A 25,784-nucleotide genomic window follows, 5' to 3' on the forward strand; every position below is an offset into this window, starting at 1 on the left:
GTATTTGTCTTTTTGTGACTGAGATACTTCACTCAGCATAATGTCCTCCAGGGTCACCCATTTTGAATAATATTGCATGAGTTCCTTGTTTTTCAGTGCCACATAATATTCCATTGTGAATGGAATTTCTATTACACTAAGATGAGACTGCCCTCGAATTGAAGCTAAATGAAGAAGTTTTGTATAGTTAGAGCTCCATTTACCCGTGTAGACGAGTCACACGGCAGGCAGTTAGGAACACATTTCCAGATTAGCAAACGAAGTTCTTGAGTGCTACCTAAAAGACTCACTTTCGGAGGAATCTGAGTACCTGTCCATACTTTAGGACTATGTCCAACCCCCCCCCCTGTACCCCGTCCTCAGGCTCCCCTTAAGCACAAGCTTAGCTTCCTGCTTTTCTTTATGTTCCATGTTGGATCACACAAATATCTCACCATTTGCCTTCCTTTAATTCAGAAAAGGGGCAGCAGAAAAGGATCCATTGAGATTAAGAAAATCAGATGTGTGGAGAAGGTGAACCTCGAGGAACAGACTCCCGTGGAGAGACAATACCCATTTCAGGTAGGGGGAAGCATGGCAGCCCATTCATCTAGAAGGTTCTTTCTTTAGCATTTTCTCCTGTGCACTTACATCTTTTGGTTAAACAGTGGCACTATAAAATGATTCAACAAGACCATGGAAAAGGCTTGGAGATGAAGCAGATGGTTAAGTGTTGGGCTACTAACTGAAAGGTTGATCATTTGAACCCAACCAGATGCACCTTGGAAGAAAGAACTGGCGATCTGCTTCAGAAATGTCACAGCCTTGAGAGCCCAAAAGAGCAGTTGTACTTTACACGCACAGGGTCCCTGTGAACAGGAAGTGGTGGCATCTGGCTTTTTGGGTGTGTTTTGGGCATGCGAGCAGCAGTAATACAACCTAAGTCGTGGTGTGATGTCCTCTTACATCAAGCATTGTTGAACATCTCTGATACATGGTAGAAGGCACACTAGGAAGAATAAAACACTGTCCTTACACCCAAGATCAATACAGGGAAATGAGAAAAGAAATGAATAAGCTCACTGTTCAGTGCTGGGAGGGGGAGTGTTTAGATGGCGCTCACAGAGGACGCCATGATGCCATGGAAGTGGAACCATTGCTTTTCACGCCAATAAATCAGGGGGACTTTCTTTTGGAGGTGACAGGATGAGGAGCACAAGCAGAACTTAGCTCAGTAGAGGTGGGAAGTGAGGCTGGGACCAAAGAAAGAGCAGGTAACAAGGGATGGATGGGTGAAGGACATTGAAAAAGGTCTAAGTATAGAGAGCTCTGGTGGCCTATTGGCAAAAAGTTGCACTGTAATTCCAGAGGTGAGTGGTTCCAATCTACCAGATGCTCTGTTGGAGAAGGAGAGACAATCTCCTCCTGTACTAGTCAGATCAGATTTGATGGTACACACACACACAAATATAAAAATTAATTTTTTTTCTTTTTTCATGATTGTGCATGTTAATCAGTGATGATTTCAACAACAAAGGCAAAACCAAAAATGATAAGCACAGCTTAAAAAAATTTTGGATGTAGGAAAGAGAGACAGACAGACAGAAAGAAAAAGGAGCTAAAGCTGGAGAGGTGGGAGGGCCTTGTTGTGACAGCCTGAACTTGTTACAGCAACAGCATGCTATCAGAGTGTCTGCAGCTACCCTTTGGAAGTGGCTTAACCTGGATCATGCCCTCCTTTTATTCTATCAAGAACCCTCGACTCTCTGAGCTAAAGGATAATGCTAAGAGGAGGTTAGGGGCCTGTAGCCTAGAATAAAAGAATCCAGTTGATGAACAACTCATCCTTGCCATTTTGAAGCAATGTTTCTCCTAACTGGGAGAAACCAGGGAAGAGCGTGCATAAGGAAAGATGATTTACACCCACAACAGAGAGGTGGTCTCTATTTGTACCAGTGCAACTATACAGTATCATCAATCTCTCTCTAAATTTATTTCCTTGTTTACAAAAGAAATATAATCCTACTTTTCATCAAATTGAAACATAGTTAAAATATTAAAATAGCTGGTGGAAAAACTTAGCAGCTAGTGTCACTCCCACTGCTGTTGAGTTGATTTTGACTCACAGAAATCCTCCATCATATTTCCAAGGCTGTAAGTAATTTTGGGAGGAGACTACCCATCTTTCTCCCCAAGAACAGTTGGTGGATTTGAACCTCTGCCCTTTAGGTTAGCAGCGGTTGGCAGTATAACACCTAACACACCTTGCCACCAGAACCCTTTTGGCAACTGGTAGGCATTCTGAAAATGGCATGCTTTTATTTGCCAGTAAGAGTTGAATCCATTAGAGGCATGGGAGGAAGGAATTGTAATCTTCAAATGTTGAAAGAGGGTGTCTTGAGTAATAGAAAGTGATTTATTCTGGGAAATGCTGGAATGGGGCTTATACCCAAGAGACCGAAGTGTTAAGGACATGTGGTTTCACTCCACAGAAGCATGACCACTATAATGACTAGTCTGTTAGGGAGCATTGGTGGTCTAGTGGTAAGGAATTGCACTGGCAACCCAAAGACACAGATTTCTAAAACTCACCTGCTGCTCTACAGGAGATAGATAGGCTAATCCCCTCTTATGCAATTAACGGCCTCTGAAACCCTGCTGGAGGGTCAGCTATGAGTGGGTTCTGACTTGATGGTACACAACAACAACAACATGGACATTGGCAAAGAGGGCAGTATATTGAAGATGTACTGCCCTGGAGGTATTTGTAAGAGTTGTTGTTATTATGTGCCGTTGAGTTGCCTGCAACTCATAGAGACCCTTTGTACAACAGGCTTAAACCCTGCCCTATCCTGTGCCAATCATAATGTCTCTGATACACCTACCCACATTACCCCAGTCACTGAATCAATTCACCTCATAGAGGATCTTCCTCTCTTGCACTGTCCCTCCACCTCCTTGAAACATGTCCAAAATATGTCAGATGAAGCTTCAGAATCCTTGCCTCCAAGGAACAGTCTGGTTTAACCCTCTCTAGGTCAAACCTGTTCATTTTCTTAGCAGTCTGTGGTACACTCAATACTCTTCTCCAGTACCACAGCTCAAAGGCATCCATTCTCCTTCTGTCCTCCCTAGTCATTGTCCAGCTCTCTGACGCATAGAAAATGATTGCAAAGACCATGACCTGTATCAGGCTCACCTTAGTCTCCAGAGTGACATCATTGCTCTTCAGTACTTTGGAGACGTCCCAAACAGCAGACTTTCCCCATTACAATATGTCCTTTAATCTCCTGGTTGCTGGTGCCAAGAGTGTTGGTTATGAAGCTAAGCAAACTAAAGCTGTTAGTAATCTCAATCTCTTCACCATCTATCATCATGCTGCCAATTGGCCCAGTAGTGAGAATCTTTGTTTTCTTGATATTGAGCCTCAATCCATATTGAAGGCTGCAGTCCTTGGCCTTCTGTAGCAAGCGCTTCAGGTTCTCCCCAGTTTCAGCAAGCCGGGTTGTGTCATCTGCATAACACAGGTTGTTGTTGAATCTTCCTCCAATCCTGATGCCACACTTCTCCTCATACAGCTCAGCCTCCTGGATAATCTGTTCTGCATTTAGATTGAAAAGGTGTGGAGATAGGACACATCCCTGGTGTACACCCTTCCCAATTTTGAGCCATGCAGTGTTTCATTGCTGTATTCTCATGACTGCCTCCTGGTACAAGTATAGGAAGTATAGGTTTTCCATTTGCAAGATTAAGTGTTCTGGGATTCCCATTCTTCTCAGAGTCAGCCACAGTTTGTTGTGATCTACACAGTCTTTTTTGTAAGAGTAGAAGAGAGAAACATTTTCCTGAGGGCCGTAAAGGTCGCGGGCAGGTAAGTGGACCAAAATATTCTAATATTTAACACTTGCAATGTCTAGCAATTTCCTCCTCCATGGTTCAGGGTATTCCTGTTAGGACCTTAATGTCCACTGCTGCTAGCTCCGTCCTTGCTACAATCTTCCAAAATGTAGGAATGTCTTAGATCAAAAAATAAAATTGAAGGATGGGGCACTCCCCCCAAATAAATAACAACAACAACAAAAGCCCCAAAACCCAAAACACATAGTTTGCCGAAGAAAACCCAAGGATGCTTTTGGTTAAGAGACAGGCTGCCATTGGTGAGGAGAACAGATGCGGTTCTAAGTTCACCACATCTTTACCTTTTCAGATCGTCTATAAAGATGGCCTTCTCTACATCTATGCATCAAACGAAGAGAGCCGGAGCCAGTGGCTGAGAGCCCTGCAGAAAGGTAAGAAGAGTCATGAAAGGGCCTGCTGGAGCACTTGGGAGGCTTGTTGGAAATAAGAGGATCGGATCTCGAGAGAGAATCGGCTCATTTTCCTACAGCCCCGGGCAAGGTGCCGTCTCATCCACTTTTTGCATTCTCATTGTTACAGAGAGGAAGCCCTTAGCTCCTATTCCCTTTCCTGCTCAGCACAGAGCTGACTATTGTGCCTTTCCAGCCACTTGGGGGCCAGCAGGCCACCTGCCCTCATCCGCTGTGTTTGTCTTCCTTTATCAGGTAGCAGCCAGCGGGGCTGTGTGAGGGCCCATAGCTGTGGTTCTTCCCATGTTTATTTACTGAAGTCATTATGTCTAAAACGAACCAGGAGATTAACCATATAGCCAGGTACTGTGTCAAGCACTTGGAAAACGTTTTCTTAGAGATATCCCCAACAACTCTCTGGAAAGGGGAAATGTTATTCTCCATTTTTCAGACAAGCTCATGGCCATCTGAATTAATTAGTCTCTTGGTGACTCCATGCTACTGAGTAAACTGAGCACCAAGGGGTTTTGTTGGCTGTAATCTTACTGAAGCAGATCACCACGCCTTTCTTCCTTGACATCACTGGACAGGTTCAAACTGCCAACCTTTTGACTAGTTAGTGGCCTAGAGAAAACCCATTTACATCACTCAGGGACCCAGGGATTTTATTAATTTGTGTGTTTTCAGATGAGTGAAGTTAGATAGACACTCCCAATGTCACATTCCTGATAATAGAGAACTCAAGGCTCAATTACACCACTCAGCTCTTTAACTGGTATAATTCCGAGGCGAAACTGGGGGTGCAATGATGCTTTTATTCAGGGATTGATTCTTCAGCCACCCTGCTCGCGATGTCTGGGAGGAGAAAACTACTCCTGGCTAGTAAGTTCACATTACAATACTCTGCATTACAATAATTTTTATTTTAAAAAAGGATGCTGGAATGAGTAGGAGTTGTTATATATCAGGCTGCTAACTGAATGGTCATAGGCTCAAATCCACCAGCTTCTCTAAGCGAGAGAGATAAGGCAGTGTGCTCTAAGATGTATGGCTTATGAAACTCAGTGGAGGGTCTCGATGACTTGGAATCAGCCTGATGGCAGGCAGGGTTTCCGTTTTCAGTAATGGAAGGAGGGTGATGCTCAACCCTTTCTTTGTAGAATCTTTTTGTGTGTGTGACCTTTTGTAGTTATAATGTGGTTTTGCTAATGGGACGTCTTGAGTCACTGAAGGGTTTTAAATTTTTATTAGACCTGGTGGATTTGGACACGTATTATGTTGGACACATGTGTCCTGTGAACTCTGAAGATAGGGCAGGCAAGACGAGGCATGGAAAAACCTCCCTCACTTTAATATTTCGTAACACTGCACCTTCCGGAGAACACACCTTGTTTGTTAGTAAGTGCCATCGAGTCGAATATGTCTCATAATGATCAATAGATCTGAACCGTGACCTGTCCTGGGCCATCTTCATCACCTCTGACACGCTTGAGCCCACTGCTGCAGTCACTGTGTCAATCCGTTTCACTGAGGGTCTTCCTCTCTTTTGTTGCCCCTCCACCATCCCTAGCGTGATGTCCCTTTCCAGGGAATAGCCTCTGCTATCAACATGCCCGATACAATAATAAGACATAGGAGAGAGTCGATACACGTACAAGCCTTATCCTGCTGTATAAAAGCTCAAAGAGATGAAGGCCCTTACATATACCCTTTTGCAGGATGTACCTCCTCTCGATATACCTCACAATAACCTCTCAACACAGCAATAAGGCCCAGCAAACTTCCTCCTGTTTTATGAAGTTGACAAAGCCCCTCCCTGACATCAGCATGTGCTGTACGTGAGGGGCAAACCTCCCAGTTAAGCCCAGAGATGAAAGATGTCAATGGGACTTTTATGTGGCATAGTTTGCAAAAGCACTCGCTCAGATGAATGACTTCACAGGTGGGATGGCAAGAGTTCAGTTTATTTCATTGACGAGGACTCATTGTCGATACATAACATATGATAACATTTCCAACAGCTACGTATTCCCTTTCTGTGTAAACATAGCCTTTTCTACACATAGGACTCAATTTCCCCTTTGCACGAGTGGCGTAGAAATCTGTTCATTCTCTCGAGTGATCCAGCAGGGAGGGAGGTCTCCTCACCAGCTTGTTGAAGGGAGGAGAATGTCCCTCCCGGAGTCAGGCAACCTGGTATCCAAGTCCTGAGGCCACCTCAAACAGCCGTCTGATGCCTGGGTCTCAGCTTCCTGACCCGTAAAATAGGACATCACATCTATGCTCTCCAAGTGTGGTCCTGAGCCTCAAAGGAGTGACTCATATATAAAAATGGCCCACAAAAGTGAGTCACTGTGGTCATAATGGGTCTTCCGGAAAGGGCACTGAGAGGCTGCCTCTGGGAGGAACTTCCTGGTGCAGTTGCTGTGTAGACAGTGCCTGTGTGTAGATTTCGGTCATGCCCGAGGTCCCCCTTTAGGGGCTATGGAAGATGGTCAGGTTGGAATGGATCCTGGGCAGGCGGCATACAATTTGTGAGCATGTGGAATGTCAAGGAAGAGCAGAGGGGAAAGAAAAGTGCCTCTCTCAGGCTCCCGTAAAACTCCAGTGAACACTGTCACTAGGGCTGCCATGTGCGTACTAAAGTCATTTCCATCCATAATGCTTTAGGCTGCAAGTAACAGGACACCGCATAGTCGTGGAAACAAACACACATTTGTTCTTCTCGCGTGGTATCAAGTCCAGAGGTAGACCAATGTAGCAGTTCTATGAGGGTCAATAGGCATCCAGTCTCCTCCTAGACTTATGCTCTGTCACCCTTAGAGGCTCCAAGATGGGCTCCGAGCCTTCCCATAAACCCCCTTGCAATCTTCTGTATATGAGTCATTGGCCAAAACTGTGTCTCATGGTGAACGCCATGTGCAAAGGCAGCAGGACGATGGTGTGTAGCTTCTCCAGCCTCTGCGCTGGAAAGCAGCAAGAGAGAAGAGTGGGTGGGATCAGCTGACTGAGAGTAGCACGAGAGCGGAGGGGGGTGGGCCGGCTGGCAGGTTCGCCAACCCAGCCTATGAAAGGAAAACAAAGAGGTTCTCTTGCAAAGAAACTTCCCCTCTATCAAGTGTCACTGCTAGACAATGACTTCCCTTTCTGTGTCTTTCCTTATTTGGCTCAGATTTTATAAGCTAAGGTGGACATAGAATTTCCTGGATGTTAACCTGCACTTGGAGAGTTTGGGCTGATCTTCAGTAGGAATTCAAGGCATATATGGTAACAATCGCTCTGAATTCAGTGGACTTGATATGGATGAAGTGTGCGCTTCCTTCCCCAGATTAAAGCTGGATGGGGTTTGGCAGGGAAGCTGGCATCAGAGTGGGGTTGAAAAGCTTGGTGCTGAGGCCCCTGTTGGCTCTTTACCGGGTTAGAGAGCTTGAACAAGTACACCTCTAGCTGCTGTGACAAATTACCTAAGACTGGGTTATTACAACTACCTGGATTATTCTCTCACAGCTTCGGAGGTCAGATGGAGAACTGCAAGGTGTTGGTTGAAGGCCCCGAAGGAGAATCCATTTCTTGTCTCTTCCATCTTCTGGGTACCAGCATTCCTTGGCTTGAGGACACATCATTCTAATCTTTGTCTGTCTTCACATTGCCTTCTCCTCTATTCCTGTCTCCTGCTGTCTCTCTCTTATAAGGATATCTAGATTGATCTAGAATCATCTGCATAATCCTAATCAATGCCTTTGAGTTGTGGTGCTGGAGAAAAGTATTGAATATATACCATGGACCACGAATGGAACAAACAGGTCTGTCCTGCAGAGGGTGAAATCAGGTTTGCCCCTTGGAGGCAAGCATTTTGAAATTCTACCTCACCTACTTTGGGCATGTTGCAAGGAAGGACTGGTCCTTGGAGAAGAACATCATTCTTGGAAGGGTGGAGGGACAGTGCAGGAGAGGCAGATCCTGGATGAGATGGGTTGACTCGGTGACTGTGGCAATGAGGTCAAGTGTGTCAGGGATAGTGAGGTTGGCTCAGGATAGAGCAAGGTGCATAGGGTTGCGATGAGTTGTAGTAGGCTTGATGGCACATAACAAGTAGAGGATCTTAAATAGTCTTCTCATCTCAAAATCCTTGGTTAATCACATCTACTCAAACCCCTATGTTTTCCCAAATGAGGGCCTATTCACAGGTTGTGAACATAACATGGGAAGGAAGCCTTTGTCGGCCTACCAGACCACTTCTATCGACGCAGTTTACCTCACTTCATAAGAGCCACAATAGCAATAATAGCAGCCTCCAGGGTTGTTGCACAGGTTAAGTGAGATGGTATATTTGAAAATGGGAATCTATGTCAACGTAAAGTGCTACGTGTGGATTAAGAAGCACTGGTGATAGAAATTGTAAATCACATGAGAGGAAATTACCCATCTTCCTCCCATGGAGCAATTGGGAGATTCGAACCAAGTGCCTTTGGGTTGGCAGCACAACTCTTTCCATTCCACCAGAGCTCCCTCTTCCAAGAATAATGCCTAGTTATTGCTCCCTGTTGCTGTTGATTGCCGTCGAGTCGAGCACAACTCATAGCAACCCTAGGAGCACTGAAGCCTTTCTAGAACTATCGTCATTTGTCAAAGTTCAGAGAGTTTTCAGAGGCATGTGGTTTAGGAAGTGGATGCCACTCCTGCCCTGGTTCTCACTGATAAACTTCTCTATATACATTTGTCTAGTTTAATATTTCATATAAGAGAGATCCTACAATCTTTGTATGAACATGGTTTATGTTTACAATGCATATACCCCTAGTACCCCCATCACATGGAGTGAAGTATGTCTCCCTACAATGTGTTGAAGTCCTAACTCACATACTGTGAACTTGACTGCTTAGAAATTGGGTCTTTTGAAGATGTTACAGGTTAGTTTAGCGTGAAGTCATACTGGATCTAAGTGGGCCCAAATCCTTTATGATGGGGGTCCTAATAAAAGATGGAGATGCAGAAAGACAAAGAGACAGAAAGAAGAATAGTATGTGACCCTGTAACTGGAAACCAAGGAGATCCTGGCCTCCTGGGATCCAGGAGAGAGGCCTGATTGTAGAAGGACTCAGTAAAGCCAACACCCTGATCTCAGCTTCCTGGCCTCAAGGACCGTGAGACAAATGTCTCTTGTTTATAGCCTCCCACTTGGTGATCTTCTGTTAGAGCGGCCCTGGGAAAACAAAGACACCCCATACATTATCCATACTCTCCATAAATGTGTCAAGGTGATGGACAAGGAAGAAAGAGTGAGAAAACATTCTAGATTCAAGGGACACTAGAAAGAGACAAGAAGATGAAATGCCAGGTGTGACCTGGACTGGATCCTAGGTCAGAAATAAACCCACCACAAAACCCATTAGAAGCATGAGTTTTAGGTTTTTCACTTTATAAAGAAGGCTATTCGGACAATTGGCAAAAAATCTGAATGAGATGTATATATCTTCGGTAATAGTATAGTATCAGTGTGAAAATTTTTTAAAATAAGAGAATGCCCTTGTTCATAGAAGGGAGCGCTGATGGCCTAGTGGTAAGAAGCTGCATTGCCAACCCAACGGCACACAGTTCAAATCCATCAGCTGCTCGTTGGGTGAAAGATGGGCTGTCTCCTCCCATGCGATTTAATGCCTCTGAAAACCCACTGGAGAATCAGCTATGGGTCAGTTCCAACTTGACGGTACATAGCAACCACAGCATGTTCATAGAAGGTACATATTATGTGGGTAGCATTATTTAAATCATAATGTCTGCAACTTACCTTGAATGGCTAAGCATAACAATAATTAAATAACAATAAGAAATATATGTGCACAGAGAGAGAGACAAAGCAAATATGGTGTATAGTTAACAATGATGGCGAGAGAAAGAGATTGAGATTGAGAGAGAGAGATATTGAGAGATTGAGAGAGAGGAGAAACCTTGGTGGCATAGTATAGTGGTTAAGTATGATGTGACTAACCAAAAGGTTAGCAGTTCAAATCCACCATCCCCTCCAGGGGAGAAGAATCTGCCTGTCTGTGCCTCATAAAGATTTACAGCCTTGAACACCCTCCGGGGTAACTCTGAGTCACCAGGAGTCAGGCAGGATCTACTCATAGACACACAACAACAGGTACAAGTATGTGGATGTTCAGTAATGTTGTTTTTTGTGGCTTTTCTGCACATTTGAATTTAATAAAATTAAATAAAAGAGAGGTAAATAGAAGTTTATTAGAAGCCTCTTTCTGCCACAAATACCATGCATCCTAACTCGCTCACTTCTGTTAGGAATGTATTTTAAAAATCCTAATCCTATGAGTCGCAGGCGACTCGACGGCACATAACAACAACAACAATCCTAAATGAGGGTGCTCTGGTGGCCAAGTGGTAAGAAGCTGTGCTACAATCCCAAAGGTTTGAACTGTATACCTTTGGGCATCCACCAGCTGCTTCCCGGGAGAAGGATGGATAATTTCCTCCCGTGTGATTTACAACCTCTGAAAACCCTCCGGAGGGTCAGCTACTGGTCAACGGCACAGAACAACAGTCAACAACAAATTCCACACTAAGCTGCATGTGAACATCTTTGACTACTTTTTAAAAGGCTGGTACATGTTACTGCATTGTTCTCGCTGTCCCCACCATTAGATGTTCCTTTTTCTTTCTGGCCTACTAACTTCAGAGTGAAAGACTTACATCCGTTGGGAAGCATTGGCTCTTACCCTGGTTGCTGGCAAGATGGGGTCCCCATTGTTCTGGGACAATGTTCACTTACATCTTGTTTTTTTTCTGCCTGCTTCTCAGAGATAAGGGGTAACCCCCACCTGCTGATCAAGTACCACAGTGGTTTCTTCGTGGACGGGAAGTTCCTGTGTTGCCAGCAGAGTTGCAAAGCAGCCCCCGGATGCACCCTCTGGGAAGCATGTAATGCACCCCTCTCTTGGGCTGGACCCCGGGTGGATGGGGCCCCAGTAGACCAAACCCCACCACCATTCAAGGAAACTGAGCCGATCTAGCCTCGCCGATCTGATCTGGCAAATGAGGGCTGATTCAAGGGGCAATGGAGTCAGATTCAGGAAAAACAAGACCACCCTTCTTGCATGTCATGAGAAATAACTTAAAACGTGACATCATTAACCAAGCTAGGAGCCATTTCCTCTCATAATGCTCTCTGGGCTAAGATAAACTCCAGGCAGGGAGCATGTGGCGAACCTATCACACAGCGAGGTTTCCCGTGTGATATGAAGACGAGTCTCTCTTCGTCAAAGTGTTAAGAAACCAAAACCCCAAACCTAATGGTCTTAAAAGAATTGAAAGGATAAAAATCTGAAAAAGCCCAAATGAGGGCTTGTTTACCTTTCACAAGCTCTATTTCAGGTGAGTTATCATTGCTCCCTTGTTGCTGGCTTCTTGATGACAGACATCAAGAGAGGCTAGCCAAGGGTATGCTGTAAGTACAGCCACGTGCTGCTCACTTAGCTTCCCTTCATCGCCCTCAAGTCAGAACTGGCCCAGAGCTGAGCCTCCAGCAAGTTTCAGAGGCTATAAATCGCACAAGAGGAAACTGCCCATCCTTTGCCCACGTAGCTGCTGGTGGATCTGAGTTACCAGCGGCATGGCCTTTGGGTTAGCTGTGCAATCTCCATGGACCAGCTCTAGGGCTTGTATATATTTGAGGAGTCCTGGTAGCACAATGGTTAAGAGCTGTTGACCAGCAGCACTGCGGGAGAAAGACCCTGGTGACCTGCTCTTGTGAGGATTACAGCCTATGGGATAGTTTTACTCTGTCACATGGGGTCACTTCAAGTTGGAACCAATTCAACGGTGCCCTACACCACCGGCATCTACTGCAGAAGTGTGTAGTTATTTAACAACATGGAGTTTGTAGTACATTAGAAAAGGAGAATTACTTTGGGGGAATCATTTGACCAGGCTGGACAAAATCTGGTTTATTTCTTATAGCTTTAAAGAGTTGGATGAGCTGACTTTTGTGTGCTATATCAGCAGGCCCAGGACATATTATTCAAATTCACCTGCTCACCGTGCTGGCAGCTGGAACTCATGTTAATCATGTTATAACTGGTAATCTTATACCAGAATCAATGCTTACTATTCCATCTCATTTAGGCTCTGCAATGACTATGTATTAACCTCAGATCACACGGTCCAGTCCTTTGCATCGGTAAATTCAAGTGATTTGATGAGTTACACGGGATTGGCTGTCTGTGATCTGACACCGTCACCCAAAAAGGACAGATTCCAGCTTTGACCCTGCTTCACTCCCTGGAGAGGAGGAGAGGGGAAGGCCAGGCATATAACCCTGCGATTGTCTTCTCGGGCTCTATCTTGATGCGTCCTGGCATGTGTCCTGGGCGCCACCAGCTCTTTGGCCAGGTTCTCAAGAAAGTGACAGTGTGGAGGTGTTCCAGCTCACAACAGTGACACAGTGGCTAAACACTTGCTAACCAAAAGGTCAAGGGTTCAAGCCCACCAACCGCTCCGTGGGAGAGAGAATGATGCAAGAGTTTGCTTCCATAAAGATTACAGCTTGAAAACCCTGGGAGGCAGGCCCACTGGGAGGCAGACTCAAAGGATTGCTGTGAATCGAACTTGACTTGAGATCGTGGATATCCAAGCACAATTTCTTCCTTTGCTCCCCCATCCCCCCGCAAAGCTTCTGGGTAGCCGGTAGACACCTTTGCTTCTTTCTGTCTCCAAGATGCCCAGAGGTCATCCTCTCTCCAGAGCTGAGAGTTGGCCATATACCCCTGTTTGTTGGGGACAGTCCCATTCTGTCCCTGATGTCCTGACAATGATTCCATTGTACTCTCCCACTGTCAGAAGTGTCCTCGTTTGGGCAGTACTCCACATGGTCACTCTGCGTATAAGTGCCTTACTCCTCAGAGCCTGGCCATCTGTCTGCAACTGCGGGTAGAAAGAGAAATCCACAATTATCCCAAGAAGCAGAAGAGGACGCACAAGAGATTTGTTCATTTAATCATCAGCTACTTCTTGATCTCTAAAAAGGATTCCTGTAGTGTGTACTAACCAAAAGATCAGCAGTTCGAAGCCACCAGCCGGCAGAAGGATGGAACCTGGATGGAGGGTGGCTGTGAGTCAGAACCAATTTCATGGCAATGGGTTTGGTTGGGGCTTTTGTGACTGATGCAGATACCTCTTGGATGGGTCCGTCGGAGGAATCAGCCATGGATTCGGAGACCCGGCTAGTAAACATACACCACCTAAGGTGATTAGATGTCTGGGGCTCAACTACAAGATGAAAAGGAAGTCAAAATGAAGGAGATAGGATTTGGAAGGAATTGAATATTTTCAGGCCAATACTGGGAGTGTGTTGTTGGAAAAATGGTGTTTGGGTTTTAGATACTATCATTCTAGATTTGTGTCTAAATTTGTTTAATCTGGGGGATGACTAACACGTACCAGTGCTTTCTCTGGACTCATAGCCTTGAGTACTTTGCTTCATTTTATTTAAACTTCCTTCTAACATGTATTGGTTTTGCTTTCCAGATGCTGATCTGCACATCGCCACCAGTGAAGAGAGGCCCAGACCACCCATCTTCCCTGACAGGGTGGTAAGTCCACGTGACTTGTTGCTTTGCTTTGTTTTTTTGTTTTCCTCATCAGGACATGTTTATGAACTGAGAGGTGCCAGACTCAAGATTAGAAAATGTGAGATTCTTTCAGACCCTTCAGCACTGTTGTCAACTAGATTCTGACTCAGTGCCTGACTATTGGATTTCCAAAGCTGGAAATCCTGATAAGAGGAGGCTCCCCAACTCTCTCCCACTGAATGTTTACTGGATTCAAACTGCCAGCCTTTCAGTCAGCAGCCCAGCTTGTTGTGCACTAAGCCACCAGATTATTCACAGATTATTGTTGGTGATGAAGCCACAGAGTTGGTTCCAATTCATAGTGACGTCATGAAGCACAGAAAGAAATGCTGTTTGATCCTGTGTCCTCCTCACAGTGTTGACTCGTACAATGTTCATTTTGTCACCCCATCTCCTTGAGGGTCTTCTTCTCTCTCACTGACCCTCCACCTGTCTGAGCAATGATGTCTTTTTCAAAGACTGACCCCTCCTGGTAGCATGTCTGCACTACATGAGATGAAATCTCACCCACCCTTGCTTCTAAGGAACATCCTTGTGACACTTCTTCCAAAACAGACTTTGTCTTTGTGGCGGCCCCACAGTAAGATCGACAACCACATGGTAAATTCAGGTTTCGTCAACAACACTGCCAACAAAGACATCAATTCTTCACCTTTTCATTCTTGTATTTGCATATCATGTCCATTTCCCTTAACATATCCGTAAGACCTGTTGTTGTGTACCGTCAAGTAGGACGTGAGTCTGTAAATCACACAGGAAGTGACTGCTTCTCTTTTCTGGTGGAGCAGCTGATGGATTCGAACTACATACCTTTAGAATGACAGCTCTCAGCTCCTTACCACTAGGCCACCAGAGTCATACAGATGAAAAAAAACACAAAAACAAACAGGTGCACGTGACAGAAGCTGTTAAAATGTTCACATGTAACACACAACTTTTCAGCAGTTATCCCTCCTCTCCTGCCACACAACTCTAAAATTAAACTTCTCCCATCCACCTAGCTCTGGTCAGCATCAGTTGTCCACCTATATCAGAATGGAGATCACAGACAGGCTGAGATTTCTGACCCTTTCAGGGGTGGGACTCAGGAAGAGGGGAGCTAGTGGAAAAGGGACACTCGCACGTGGCTAGTCCCATCAAGATTTGTTAATGGTGGCTTCTGACTGAGGGACAGTGTCCCAGTGCTGCTTCTTTATCTTGTGGAGGGACTTTCATGGTTGCCTCAGAGTGGTACATCTGCAAGTGCCATTTTATGGCAGAGAGACATCTTGACTCTTACAAGTCCAGTCTTCATCCCCTGTACGAGCTCAGCATAGCTGTTTGGGGCAGAGCTCCCGTCAAGATGGCGCTTGGCCAATTCTCTCCCAAAGGCAGAGTTGGCTGACAGGAAAACAAACCGTTTTTTGCTCTTGGGGGGGGGGGGGGGGAACCCAACACACCAAACAAACAAAAAAACAAACCCAAAAAGACAACAACCGACAACTAAACCTGGACGCAGCTTGCTCTCTCAGCGTTCTCGCCATGCATTTTGCTCTGTTTCCTTGGACTCAGAGTCTGGCTTGCTGCTTTTTTATTTCCCAGGCCAGTCTCTGCCTCATTGAATTCCAAGAGACACAGAAAAAAGCCTCCCCAGTGGATTCAGAAAGGTTCACCTGAGATTAAGGGACATCTCCAGCCAGCCATCTGGTCTATAGTGTCTTGAGTAGTTCTTTTCAGTGACACACTCATACCTACTTTTCTCTTTCTAAGTAAAAGGCATATAACTTTTGTGAATGAGACACAAGGGTAGGGGGGGAAAATCCACTAGTACGTTTTGGGGTTTTTGCTTTGTTCTGAGGGACATTGCTTTTTTTTTTTTTAGATCTCTGCTTCAGTCCTGCAACTTAAAAGACATGACCCTGTAGTAATATCTGAGAGTAATGTGCAAAATAGGCAAAAGTAAGATAGATGAGTGGTTGCTAGGGGCAAGGCCAGGAATGGGGACTCACGTAACTGGGAGTCAGGCAGCATCGTCCTCAGGTTGGACAGTGGAGAAGATTATGTATGTAGCGTGATAAATTGACTAAAAAGCCAATGAATTGTATATTCCTAAAGGGTGAATTGTGTGGTATGGAGATTTAAAAATAGAAACAAGGCATTTGCCATGGAGTCAGAAATAACCCCTAGCTGGTCCTCCAGTGAGTTTCCAAGGCTGCAAATGACATAAAAAAGAGCTTTCACCTCAGGGCTGCTGGTGGGGGTCACACCATCAGGCAGGGGACACCTTTGGGTTACAGCACAACCTTCTACACACTGTACCAACGCTGTAAAGTTGTTTAAGCAAATCCGAGAACAGAGACTCATTTAGGAACCAGACACCATTGCATTGTGTCTCAGGACAGAGATTCTTTGGGGAAATGTGTTGGAAATTATCCATCAGGCAAATCCGTGGTCAAGGGTTCCAGAAACCTGTTTTGATTATCAGCTGCCCACATGGACCTGGGCTCCGAGAAAAGCATGTTTGCCTTTGTTTTGTTCTCACCCAAGAATTCAGGAGAGACCTGACTTTCCTGAGGCGGGGAGAGAAAAATCAGCCAGGCAGCTGCCCTGAGCAGATTTCCGCTTCAGGAACTTTCCACTGTGTTTATCTTTGGAGGGAGCCCACTTCACAGCTCATAAATAACATCGCTTTGCCTAACTAAAGTTTCCAGGATGCCAAAGCCTCTGTCAGATCGACCATATACTCTGAGAGAAAAGGGGAAAAAATGTAGTGTGGAAAAAGAATGAACTTAAGAACTGCTGTGGATCTGTAAGGCGCCTTTTAATCAAAGTGTCAGGTGTACTTAGAAAGCACACAGGTTTGGGGTGTTTAGCTGGAAGAAGTTGCACCAAGAGAACACACCCAAGTCAGGTGTACTGTGTGACACCTTGGGCCACTAATCAAAAGGTTAGCAGTTCTAATCTCCCTCCTAATTCTCAAATTCTCCTACTTGATGAAGTTTACAGACTTGGAAACCTGATGGAGGGTCACTATGAGCAGGAATCAATGTAATAGAAGTGGTTTTGGGGAAACACGTAGATAACCTAAATTCAGACTAAGAAGCAGAACATTAGCAGAATCTCAAGGTGGACTCATACTCCGTCACGCCAAGTCGTTGTCGTAGGTGCCTAGAGTCGGTTTAGACATGTAGCTGTCCTAACACTTCGCTGTATAGGTTCCCTATTGACTTTTCTCGCACCAGAGTCATAAAGTGTGTAGCATGTTATTATCAGTCTTGTTCAATTAACGAGAGCTGCCCACTTCCTAGCGTGTTTGTGGTTTATCTCCATTATTGCTGCTGAGCCTTCTCTTACGGGAATCCACCATTATGTTACTTTCCTTTGCTGTTTGAACAAATCACCACCACCTTGATATGTTTTTAAAAGTTTTTTTTTAATTTTAAATGTCTAAATTTTTTAAAATTTTGACTCCTCTTTTGTGGTGTAAATATTCTATTGAAAACATATCCATTCTGTTACAGTAAAATAATCTATAAGAAATAAAATTTAGTAAATCACTGCAAACTACTAATAATTTTAAATCCTTTCTCAGTGTCTTTGAGAAGCATCAGATGTGTATGTTGTTGTTGTTTGTTGTTGTTATGTGCCATCGAGTCGCTTGCGACTCATAGCGACCCTATGTAGAACAGCCCTAAACTCCGCTCTGTCCTGTGCCAATCGCACCGTCTCTGACACTCCCATCCCAATTATCCCAGTCACTGAATCAATCCACCTCATAGAGGGACTTCCTCTCCTGTGCTGTCCCTCCACCCTCCCAAGCATGATGTCCCTCTCCAAGGACCGGTCTCTCCTCACAACATGTCCAAAGTATGTTAGATGGAGCCTCAGAATCTTTGCCTCCAAAGAGCCACCCGATTTAACCCTTTCCAGAACAAATCTGTTTGTTTTCCTAGCAGTCCATGGTATTCTCAATACTCTTCTCCAGCACCACAGCTCAAAGGCATCAATTCTCCTTCTATCCTCCTTGGTCATTGTCCAACTCTCTGATGCACAACAAGTGATTGGGAAGACCATAGCCTGTATCAGACACACCTTAGTCTCCAGAGAGACACCATTGCTCTTCAGTACTTTGGAGAGGTCCCTAACAGCAGACTTTCCCATGGCAATGCACCTTTTAATTTCCTGGCTACTGGTGCCAAGACTGTTGACTGTGGAGCCAAGCAAACTAAAGCTGTGTACAATCTCAATCTCTTCACCATCCATCTTGATGCTGCCAATTGGTCCAGTGGTGAGAATCTTTGTCTTCTTGACATTGAGCCTCAATCCATATTGGAAGTTGCAGTCCTTGACCCTCTGCAGCAGGCGCTTCAGGTCCTCTTCAGATGTGTACAAGTTTTGGAAATCGGAGGCTAAAACAGTTTCACAGGGCTGTGCTCCTCTCGCAGTCCCAGGAGAGAATCCGTTGCCTTTTTCCCAGTTACCCACATTTCTTGCCTTGTCACCCCTTCCTTCATTTTGAAAGCCAGCGGTTGTAGCATCTTCTCTGCCCTCCGACTCCTGTCCTCATATTCTCTTCAGAGACTTTCCGATTACATTGGGCACACCTGCATAACCCAAGATAATCTCCCTACCTCTGGATCTTTAATGAAATCACATTTGCAAAACTCTCTTTCCAATGTAAGAGCATATTCCCAGGTTCTTGGAGTAGGATATGCGCATTGCTCCAAGGTCATTATATTTACCCATTCATCCTCTTGACGTGTATTTAGGCCATTTCCAGTTTTTATCACATTGACCTAATTCTGTTACGAACATTCTATTACATGTTTTTGTGCAGGGAGCTCTGGTGGCCTAGTGGCATGAAACTGTACTGCAATCCCGAAGGCTCGCGATTCAAATCCACAAGGTGCTCCATGGGAGAAAGATGGGCTATTAACTGCCTTTGAAAACCCGCAGGTCAACTATGGGTCATTTCCAACTCGATGGTACACAACAACAACAACATAGAGCGTGTGCGAATCCAATGCTAGCCGATTTTTGCAAACAACTCTCCAATGTGGCTGTACCACTTCATACTCCAACCAACAATGGATGAGAATTCTCATCAACACTCATCAATATTCTCATCAATACTTTGGCCTCTTTTCTTTCCTTCCTTCCTCCTTCCCTCCTCCCTTTTTCCCTTCCTTTGGCATTTAAAAACCGATGTGTTTTAGTTGCTGGTTCTCAGCATGATTCTGTAACTTCCTGTGATGGATTCCAATCTCTTGCCTCCCACAGCTGAAGATTCCTCGGGCCGTTCCTGTCCTCAGAATGGATGCACCATCTTCAAGCACCACTCTCGCCCAGTATGACGGCAACGCAAAGAGAAACTATGGCTCCCAGCCAAACATCCACACGCGGTACATCCCGAGGGAGGACTGCCCTGACTGGTGGCAAGTAAGAAAATTGAAAAGGTAAAGCCCAGTGTCAAGGCTGACTGTTTAGAAGGAGGAGTAGGCATGACTCCCTGGCCTGGAGCTCTGCCTCTGAGCTGTCGATACAAGTCTTCCCTCAGAGGAACGTCCTCTCGGAAGATGTTCAGGGCTTTAGTCAAAGCCTGGGAAGCAGAGGCCCAACTGAGACCCACAACACAGATTTTCTATTTAGCTAATGAGTCAAGAGATACCTGGGCATTTTAGTCCATGCTTTGATCTGCCCTCTTCCCCCAAATAACCCCACATTTCAGAACCCAGCATTGTAAACAGTAGCACAGGATTACTTTTGTATCTTGTGTCGATGTCACTAATCAAAAGTGAGGGAACATTTCCAGCAAGGCCATGAGCGGATTAGTCTCTGAGCAAAGGCCTGAGTCGACAGCCCCTCGAAGGCAGCACCTAAATTGTATGCAACTCTGGTTCGGTGTCGAGCCTTCAGCTCACTCAGTAACCGATACATGTTACAGTTAACTGACAAATGAGCAGAAAGATGTACGCGAGGGATGACCTGTTCTTATTTACAGCCTCAGCCTTCCTGCCCATCACATTGCCCACTGGCCGCCCTCTCCTCAAGCAGCTATCAGCTTCCTTCCCGAGGGGCATGTAGTGCATTTTGCAGACTCACCACTTGCCTCTTCTCTTTCTTTTCTCCCTCATCTTGTTATTCCTTCCCGCTGTCCATTTTCTTCCTTTTTACCCCAAGCAAATGCCGCACTGTACCGATGACACAGCCGCAGGGCCTTTTGGGACTTGAAGGAATGTAAGCGTATGCTTGTTGCTTCTGCTGGGGGCTGCAGGCCACGAGCTGCGGGGTGGGAAGGAAAGATGGGCACTACTCACTGCAGATCATGACACTTTCTTCCTTTTTAATATCGCATTCAAGCATCGTTTATGTCAGTTGCTCATTTTCCTGACACCCTTGACATTTTGCTCCCAAGTCCAGCGCCTCAGTCACTCACGGCTTACTCGCCTCTAACATGAGAGCAGCATTGCATCTGCGAGCGAATCAGGAGAATTACTGAAAGGTCATCACGGAGCTTGGCTTTTAACAGAGAAGCCGTGTCGTTAGGGGGGTTTCGCCAATGTTTATGGCATTCTTACTACCTTCACTCAGTCTGCTTTTCAATCTTTAGACTTTTTGACTAGTACAGTAACATATATTCCTTTCAAAACATTCCCACTTTGCAGCTCCGGCCTGGTGCGTGCGTCTCAACTTTGTTCCATGCATGTGCTCCCATTAGATATAATTACTGAAGAAGTGAGTCTTGACCCACCTCTTCTTTGCCACTTGCTCTTGGCGTTCAATATCTTAATCATTTCCCCCATTTAAAGGCACGAGGATGTGGCCTATTTACCATCTCACCTCCCTCGAGGAGCCGGATCTCGTCTAAATACATGGTGATATGCCAAGCGAATCTATTATATGGATAAAGCTAAGTGATATATTCTTAAAACCCCCAAATAGGCTAACTGGGTTTCTTTTAAAAGTCTAACAACCAGTTGCCATCGTGTTGACTCCAACTAATGGTAACCCTTTGTGTGTCAGAGTAGCACTGTGCTCCGCAGGATGGTAATGGCTGATTTTGGTAAACTAGATCTCCAGGCCTTTCTTCCAAGGCACTTGGTGGTGGCGTCTGCCTTACAGCCTTTCCAGTAGGATGGATCTAAGCGGGTTAACTCTTTGCACCACCTAAGAACTCTTTCAACTGCTTAGCTTTTTAGGGACCAGTATTTTCTTCCGAAGATATGAACTAAAAAAATTTATCCTAGCGGGCAAGGTTCTTTGGGAAGGCAAAGCACATGCAAGACTTCCTCGAGGTGCTTCTGGAAATGGGGTCAAAGGAGCATTTCCTTGTTAAGGAAGCATGTGGCTTTGACGACGGGCCTGGGCAACGAAGGCAAACTGGAACCTGGGCCTCCAGTCTAGATTTTAAAAGCCTTTGGGCAAGAGGCAGACCTCCCAGTAGAAGAGGAAGCAGGCCGGGCAGCAGAGGGCGATCCAATCCTGCAGATGAAATCTCTGTCAGCTGGCGTTAAATACAGTGCTCCGTGAGACTTCGCAGTTCCATCACAACGACCAAGCTGAAAAGGACTTAGTTAAAAGCATTAAAGTGACAGAATGTTGGTGTGTCAGAGCAAAACCCTTCCAGATGAGCAGATGATTGATAGATCCCAGTGTTCTCTTATTCAGGGTCATTATAAATAACAATTCCCTTTCATTTAGGAATACTGCCAAATTCCTGCTTTTTTTTATCGATGTCCATGCAAGAAGCAAAATGTAAAAATGAAACATGAGCTTAAATCTCCAAACCAAGTAGAGCGTCGGGGGTGGGGGAGTGATGTGGTGGAATGAGAAAGTGAAATAAAGCCAAAACACATCAGAACGAAAGGACTTCTGTTTTTAAAAAATTTATGCACACATATAAATGTTGAAGGTGTTATCTTTTTGTAGCCGTGAAGAATTCGCAGGCAGCAACCCAAGGGAAGTAAATTTTGTAAACCAGAGCACCTCGAAGATTTCCTGGTAAGTCCAATTTGCAGACCCCTTGACGAGCAGATTTCGCTTCCACTGGCAGGAAAACGAACCAAAATAGCAAAAAATCTGCAGCTAGACTTTACGTGGAAGGTGAATATAAACCCAAAAGGCATGTGGTCTACAAAAGAAAGGTGGACATTCCCCTCCCGTGCCATCTCCTACCTCTGAAAACTCCCTGGAGGGTCAGTTATGAGTTGGTTCTGACTTGATGTACAAAAGCCATGTAGTTTGACTTTATGCTGCCGCCGTTGTTTTAGCTGTTGCAGAGTCAGCCCCCAATGCACAGAGGAAACCAAGAACAAAATTCACTGTCCCCAAGTCAGTTCTGACTCAGAGTGACCCTCGAGGACAGAGTAGAACTAACCCATCTGTTTCTGAGACTATAAATCTTAACAGGAGCAGATGGTCTCATCGGTCCCTCTTGGAGGGGCAGCTGGGTTCAAACTGTTGACTGTGCGTTTAGAAGCCCAGCACTTACCTCCCCCCACTACCAGGGCTCCTTATGCACCAAGTACCAAACCCAGCTCACTCCTGTCAAGCCGAGCCCTACCCATGGTGACCTGCGATCAGGTTTCTGAGGCCGTAAGTCTGTTCTGAACGAGGCTGCCCACCTCCTTCCAGCAGCATAGCTAGGAGCTTTGAACCACTGACCTTTTTGTCAGCATTTCAACACATAATGTACTGTGCCACCATAGCTCTTTCATTCATGCAGTTGTTGTTCTATGCCTGACTCTCTAGTGGGTTTTCAGAGGCTGTAAATTGTGAGAGGAGATTACTTCTCTTCCTTGGAGCATATGGTGGATTCAGACCGCCTGCCCCTGGGCTGGCAGCGCAGTCTACTAGGCCACCAGTGCTCTCCATTCATGGAGTCGATGATAGGTTTAAATCGGTAACTTTTAGGTTACCGTTGTACCGATCCTAATTTTTTTCTCTCTCATGAGATAAGGAGTCCTGGTGGCCCCCCATCTGTGGTGGTTTGAATCCTTGTTCTGCAGGGTAAATGTGGGCAGTCTCTTCCCAATAAGATTTACAGGCTCACAACTCAATGGAGGACCTCTATGAATCACAGGCAACTTGATGGCAATGAGAGTTTTTTGGTGAAATGAACAACAGTTAAGTGACCAGCTGCTAACAGAAAGGTTGGCAGTTCAGCTTCACCCAGCAGGCTCTGAAAGAGAAAGACCTAGTGATATTCTCCCAGGAAGATTCCAGACTGGGAGACCCTATGGGTCAATTCAGCTCTGCCACCAGGGTTGCTGTTAATAGTGCCTTAGAGTGTGCGTGATCTACAGTGTCAGCTTGGACATTAACACGCCTCGTAACACTTCCTGTAACGGGAAGAAAACCATTCCACACTTGAGTTATTCTTTCTTAAGAATAGCCCCATATTTCCCTAGTCACAGACAGGCGGTTTGCTCACCTTTCAACCACGCTATCTACACCTATTTCAGGAGCCCACTTTACTGGCAGGGTCACAGCAATGAATTACTAGGGGTCTCCTGGGGACCTCAGAACTCACGGAGTAATTCTTTCATAACTACCCGGAGCCCAATTTTTGAGCAAATCTCTCTCTTGACTTTGCTGATTCCTCCCCAAGTGCAAATAGGTAACTCAACAGTCGGAATTTTATTGACGTGGATAAAAGCAGAGTAGAATTGGATTTTTGCACTGTTAGGCTCTTGTGTTATTTCCTGGTGATTTTTCACAGCCGTGTCATTTCGTCTTTCCTTAAGGGGCGTCCCTGAGTCAAGTTCATCTGAAGAAGAGGAAAGCCTGAATGACTACGAGTGAGTGCTGAAAAACCTGTCTGCTTCTCTGCCACTGTTTCCATTCTAGTCCACAAAAGCAGCTCAGAATTCACGTGGGTGACTGCATGTGAGGTTCTGGGGCCACTGAATTAGACAACAAACTAGAGTATTAGCACTGAAAACGTTTCCCCGAGCCTGTGTTATCTAAATTGGCTGATACAGTCACTGGGTTTGTCAGATACCCCATCTCCCATTCATTTTGCTTCATCCCTGTAGCTGGAGGACAAATGAATGTAGATGTGGTATAAGCCTATGGTTGATTAAGAGAACTCTGGTGGCCTAATGGAAAGGCGTTGCATTACCAGCTCAAAGGCAGGCAGTTTGAATCCATCAGCTGGTCCGAGGGAGAAAGATGGGCAATCTCCTCCTGTGTTGTTTACAACCTCTGAAAACTTGCTGCAACTGAACATACAACCACAATGTCATTACTTGCTCCCTACAGGCCTCTTTGGTCAAGTCTTTTAAAGGTACTTCTTAATGTGGAGTCCAGTAGTGTGGAAAACATTTATTCTGAAGTGATTTTACAAGGTTCCCCAGTTGAGACTTTTGAATGTGCCAGCATTTCTGTTCGCCACAAGCTCTTGTTCTCAGAGGGATCCTGCTATTTAACATCCAGATTAGGACACTCTACAGTGAGAAGTAATGCACTCTGAAAAATGACATGTGCACATCAGGCATCGATCAGAATCGAGTAAACAAGGTTGAGCGGTCACCCCACCTCTGCTGGGGAGCAGCTTAGACTTCATAGGCATTGTGGTCAATTCCAAAGCATGAATTGCTATCAGGGGGAAAAAAAGCAATTCTCTTCTGGATGTCAAGATTGGCATTATGGAGAAGTGGAAACAACAGGGCAGATTGATTGCATCTCTCAGATGCCCATTGCCCAGCAGTACACATTTCACTCGGACTCTGGGATTACGGCTGTTTCTGGCTGTGTCTCCCTGTGAGTGGCATGTTGATGATGCGTTGACTCTGTGTCGGAGAGAACTTTCCCTGAATGCACGCCCCTGTTTCCACGCCCCCTCTAGTACTGTCTGGCTCCAGGCATAAGCGTGACATTGGGGAAGCTGTGCCGTGCCATCTCCATGCCTTTGTGCAGCGTCTCTTCACGGCCTTGTGGCTTCCCTCCTTTCCTAGTAGGAGCTCTGGCAGCTGAGTGGTAAGGAGTTGGGCTACCAACCCAAAGGCACGTGCTTTGGGTCCACCAACTGCTCTGTGAACGAGAAAGGTGGATGGACAATCAACTCCCATGCGATTTATTGCCCTCACTGGAGGGCCAGCTATGGGTTGGACCCGACTCTGTGGTCCTCAGCAACAACAACAGCCTTTCCCAGTATCCACCCTCAGGAAAACATCTGATGAAAGAATTCATACCAAATCATAAAATATTGAGAAGGGCCAATGCAAGGCCGTTTTTTAAAATTATTTGCACTGGAAAAGAAGACAACGGCTTGAACCAAAGGGAGCACACTTTAAACTGTGGACTTTAGCATGCAGCCGAACTGGAAGTGTTTCTTTGACTTGGAAAGCCAAGGTCTGACCTTTTAGACCCTCTTTATCCTTGCCTTCTTGAGATTCAAATGGTGGGTGAGTGACAGTGCTATAGGGACTCAGGACTTGAGGGCTCCCCATCCTGTTTGATGCTCCCAGCTTCCTGCTCGACCAGTGTCACTGGGGCAGGGGGATGTCTTTGCTTTGTTATCCTAACTCCAGGAGCAACTGCACCCCACTCCTTTGGAGAGAGAGGGAAGAACCATGCCTTCGCATTAGGCCCTGCTGCTCTGAAACACTGAAATAATTTTTTTGTACTTTTTAAAAAAATAATTTTAATGAGCATTTACAGAGATTTTGGATTTCCATTCATTCATTGATGCACTTCTCTCCCCACTCAGCCCTCCCCCCACCCAGTTCGCTCCTCTCTTTCAAAAGTAAAAGAAACACTCCTTCCCTGGTACACAATCCCCCCGCACCCCTCCCACCGCCCCAAATACATTCCAATGTGCAACCTTAATTGTGGACTCTTGTGATAACCATAATACCCTATCATACATTGCTTT

General features: G+C 45.4%; 1 protein-coding gene across 1 annotated transcript in view; it reads left to right on the plus strand.

Annotated features, from left to right (window-relative positions):
- Nucleotides 1-25,784, plus strand: part of BMX (BMX non-receptor tyrosine kinase) — a 51,359-nt gene that overhangs the window by 1,117 nt on the left and 24,458 nt on the right. The window contains exons 2-8 of the mRNA XM_006892394.1: nucleotides 457-561; nucleotides 4,187-4,268; nucleotides 11,100-11,219; nucleotides 13,824-13,888; nucleotides 19,187-19,362; nucleotides 21,836-21,907; nucleotides 23,653-23,706. Coding sequence (XP_006892456.1) covers nucleotides 457-561; nucleotides 4,187-4,268; nucleotides 11,100-11,219; nucleotides 13,824-13,888; nucleotides 19,187-19,362; nucleotides 21,836-21,907; nucleotides 23,653-23,706 — 674 coding nt within the window. The remainder of the gene's footprint in view (nucleotides 1-456; nucleotides 562-4,186; nucleotides 4,269-11,099; nucleotides 11,220-13,823; nucleotides 13,889-19,186; nucleotides 19,363-21,835; nucleotides 21,908-23,652; nucleotides 23,707-25,784) is intronic.

The sequence above is a fragment of the Elephantulus edwardii genome, unplaced genomic scaffold (assembly GCF_000299155.1).
Source record: "Elephantulus edwardii isolate Elephantulus edwardi_28Jun2011 unplaced genomic scaffold, EleEdw1.0 scaffold00115, whole genome shotgun sequence".
NCBI classification, from domain to species: Eukaryota; Metazoa; Chordata; class Mammalia; order Macroscelidea; family Macroscelididae; genus Elephantulus; species Elephantulus edwardii.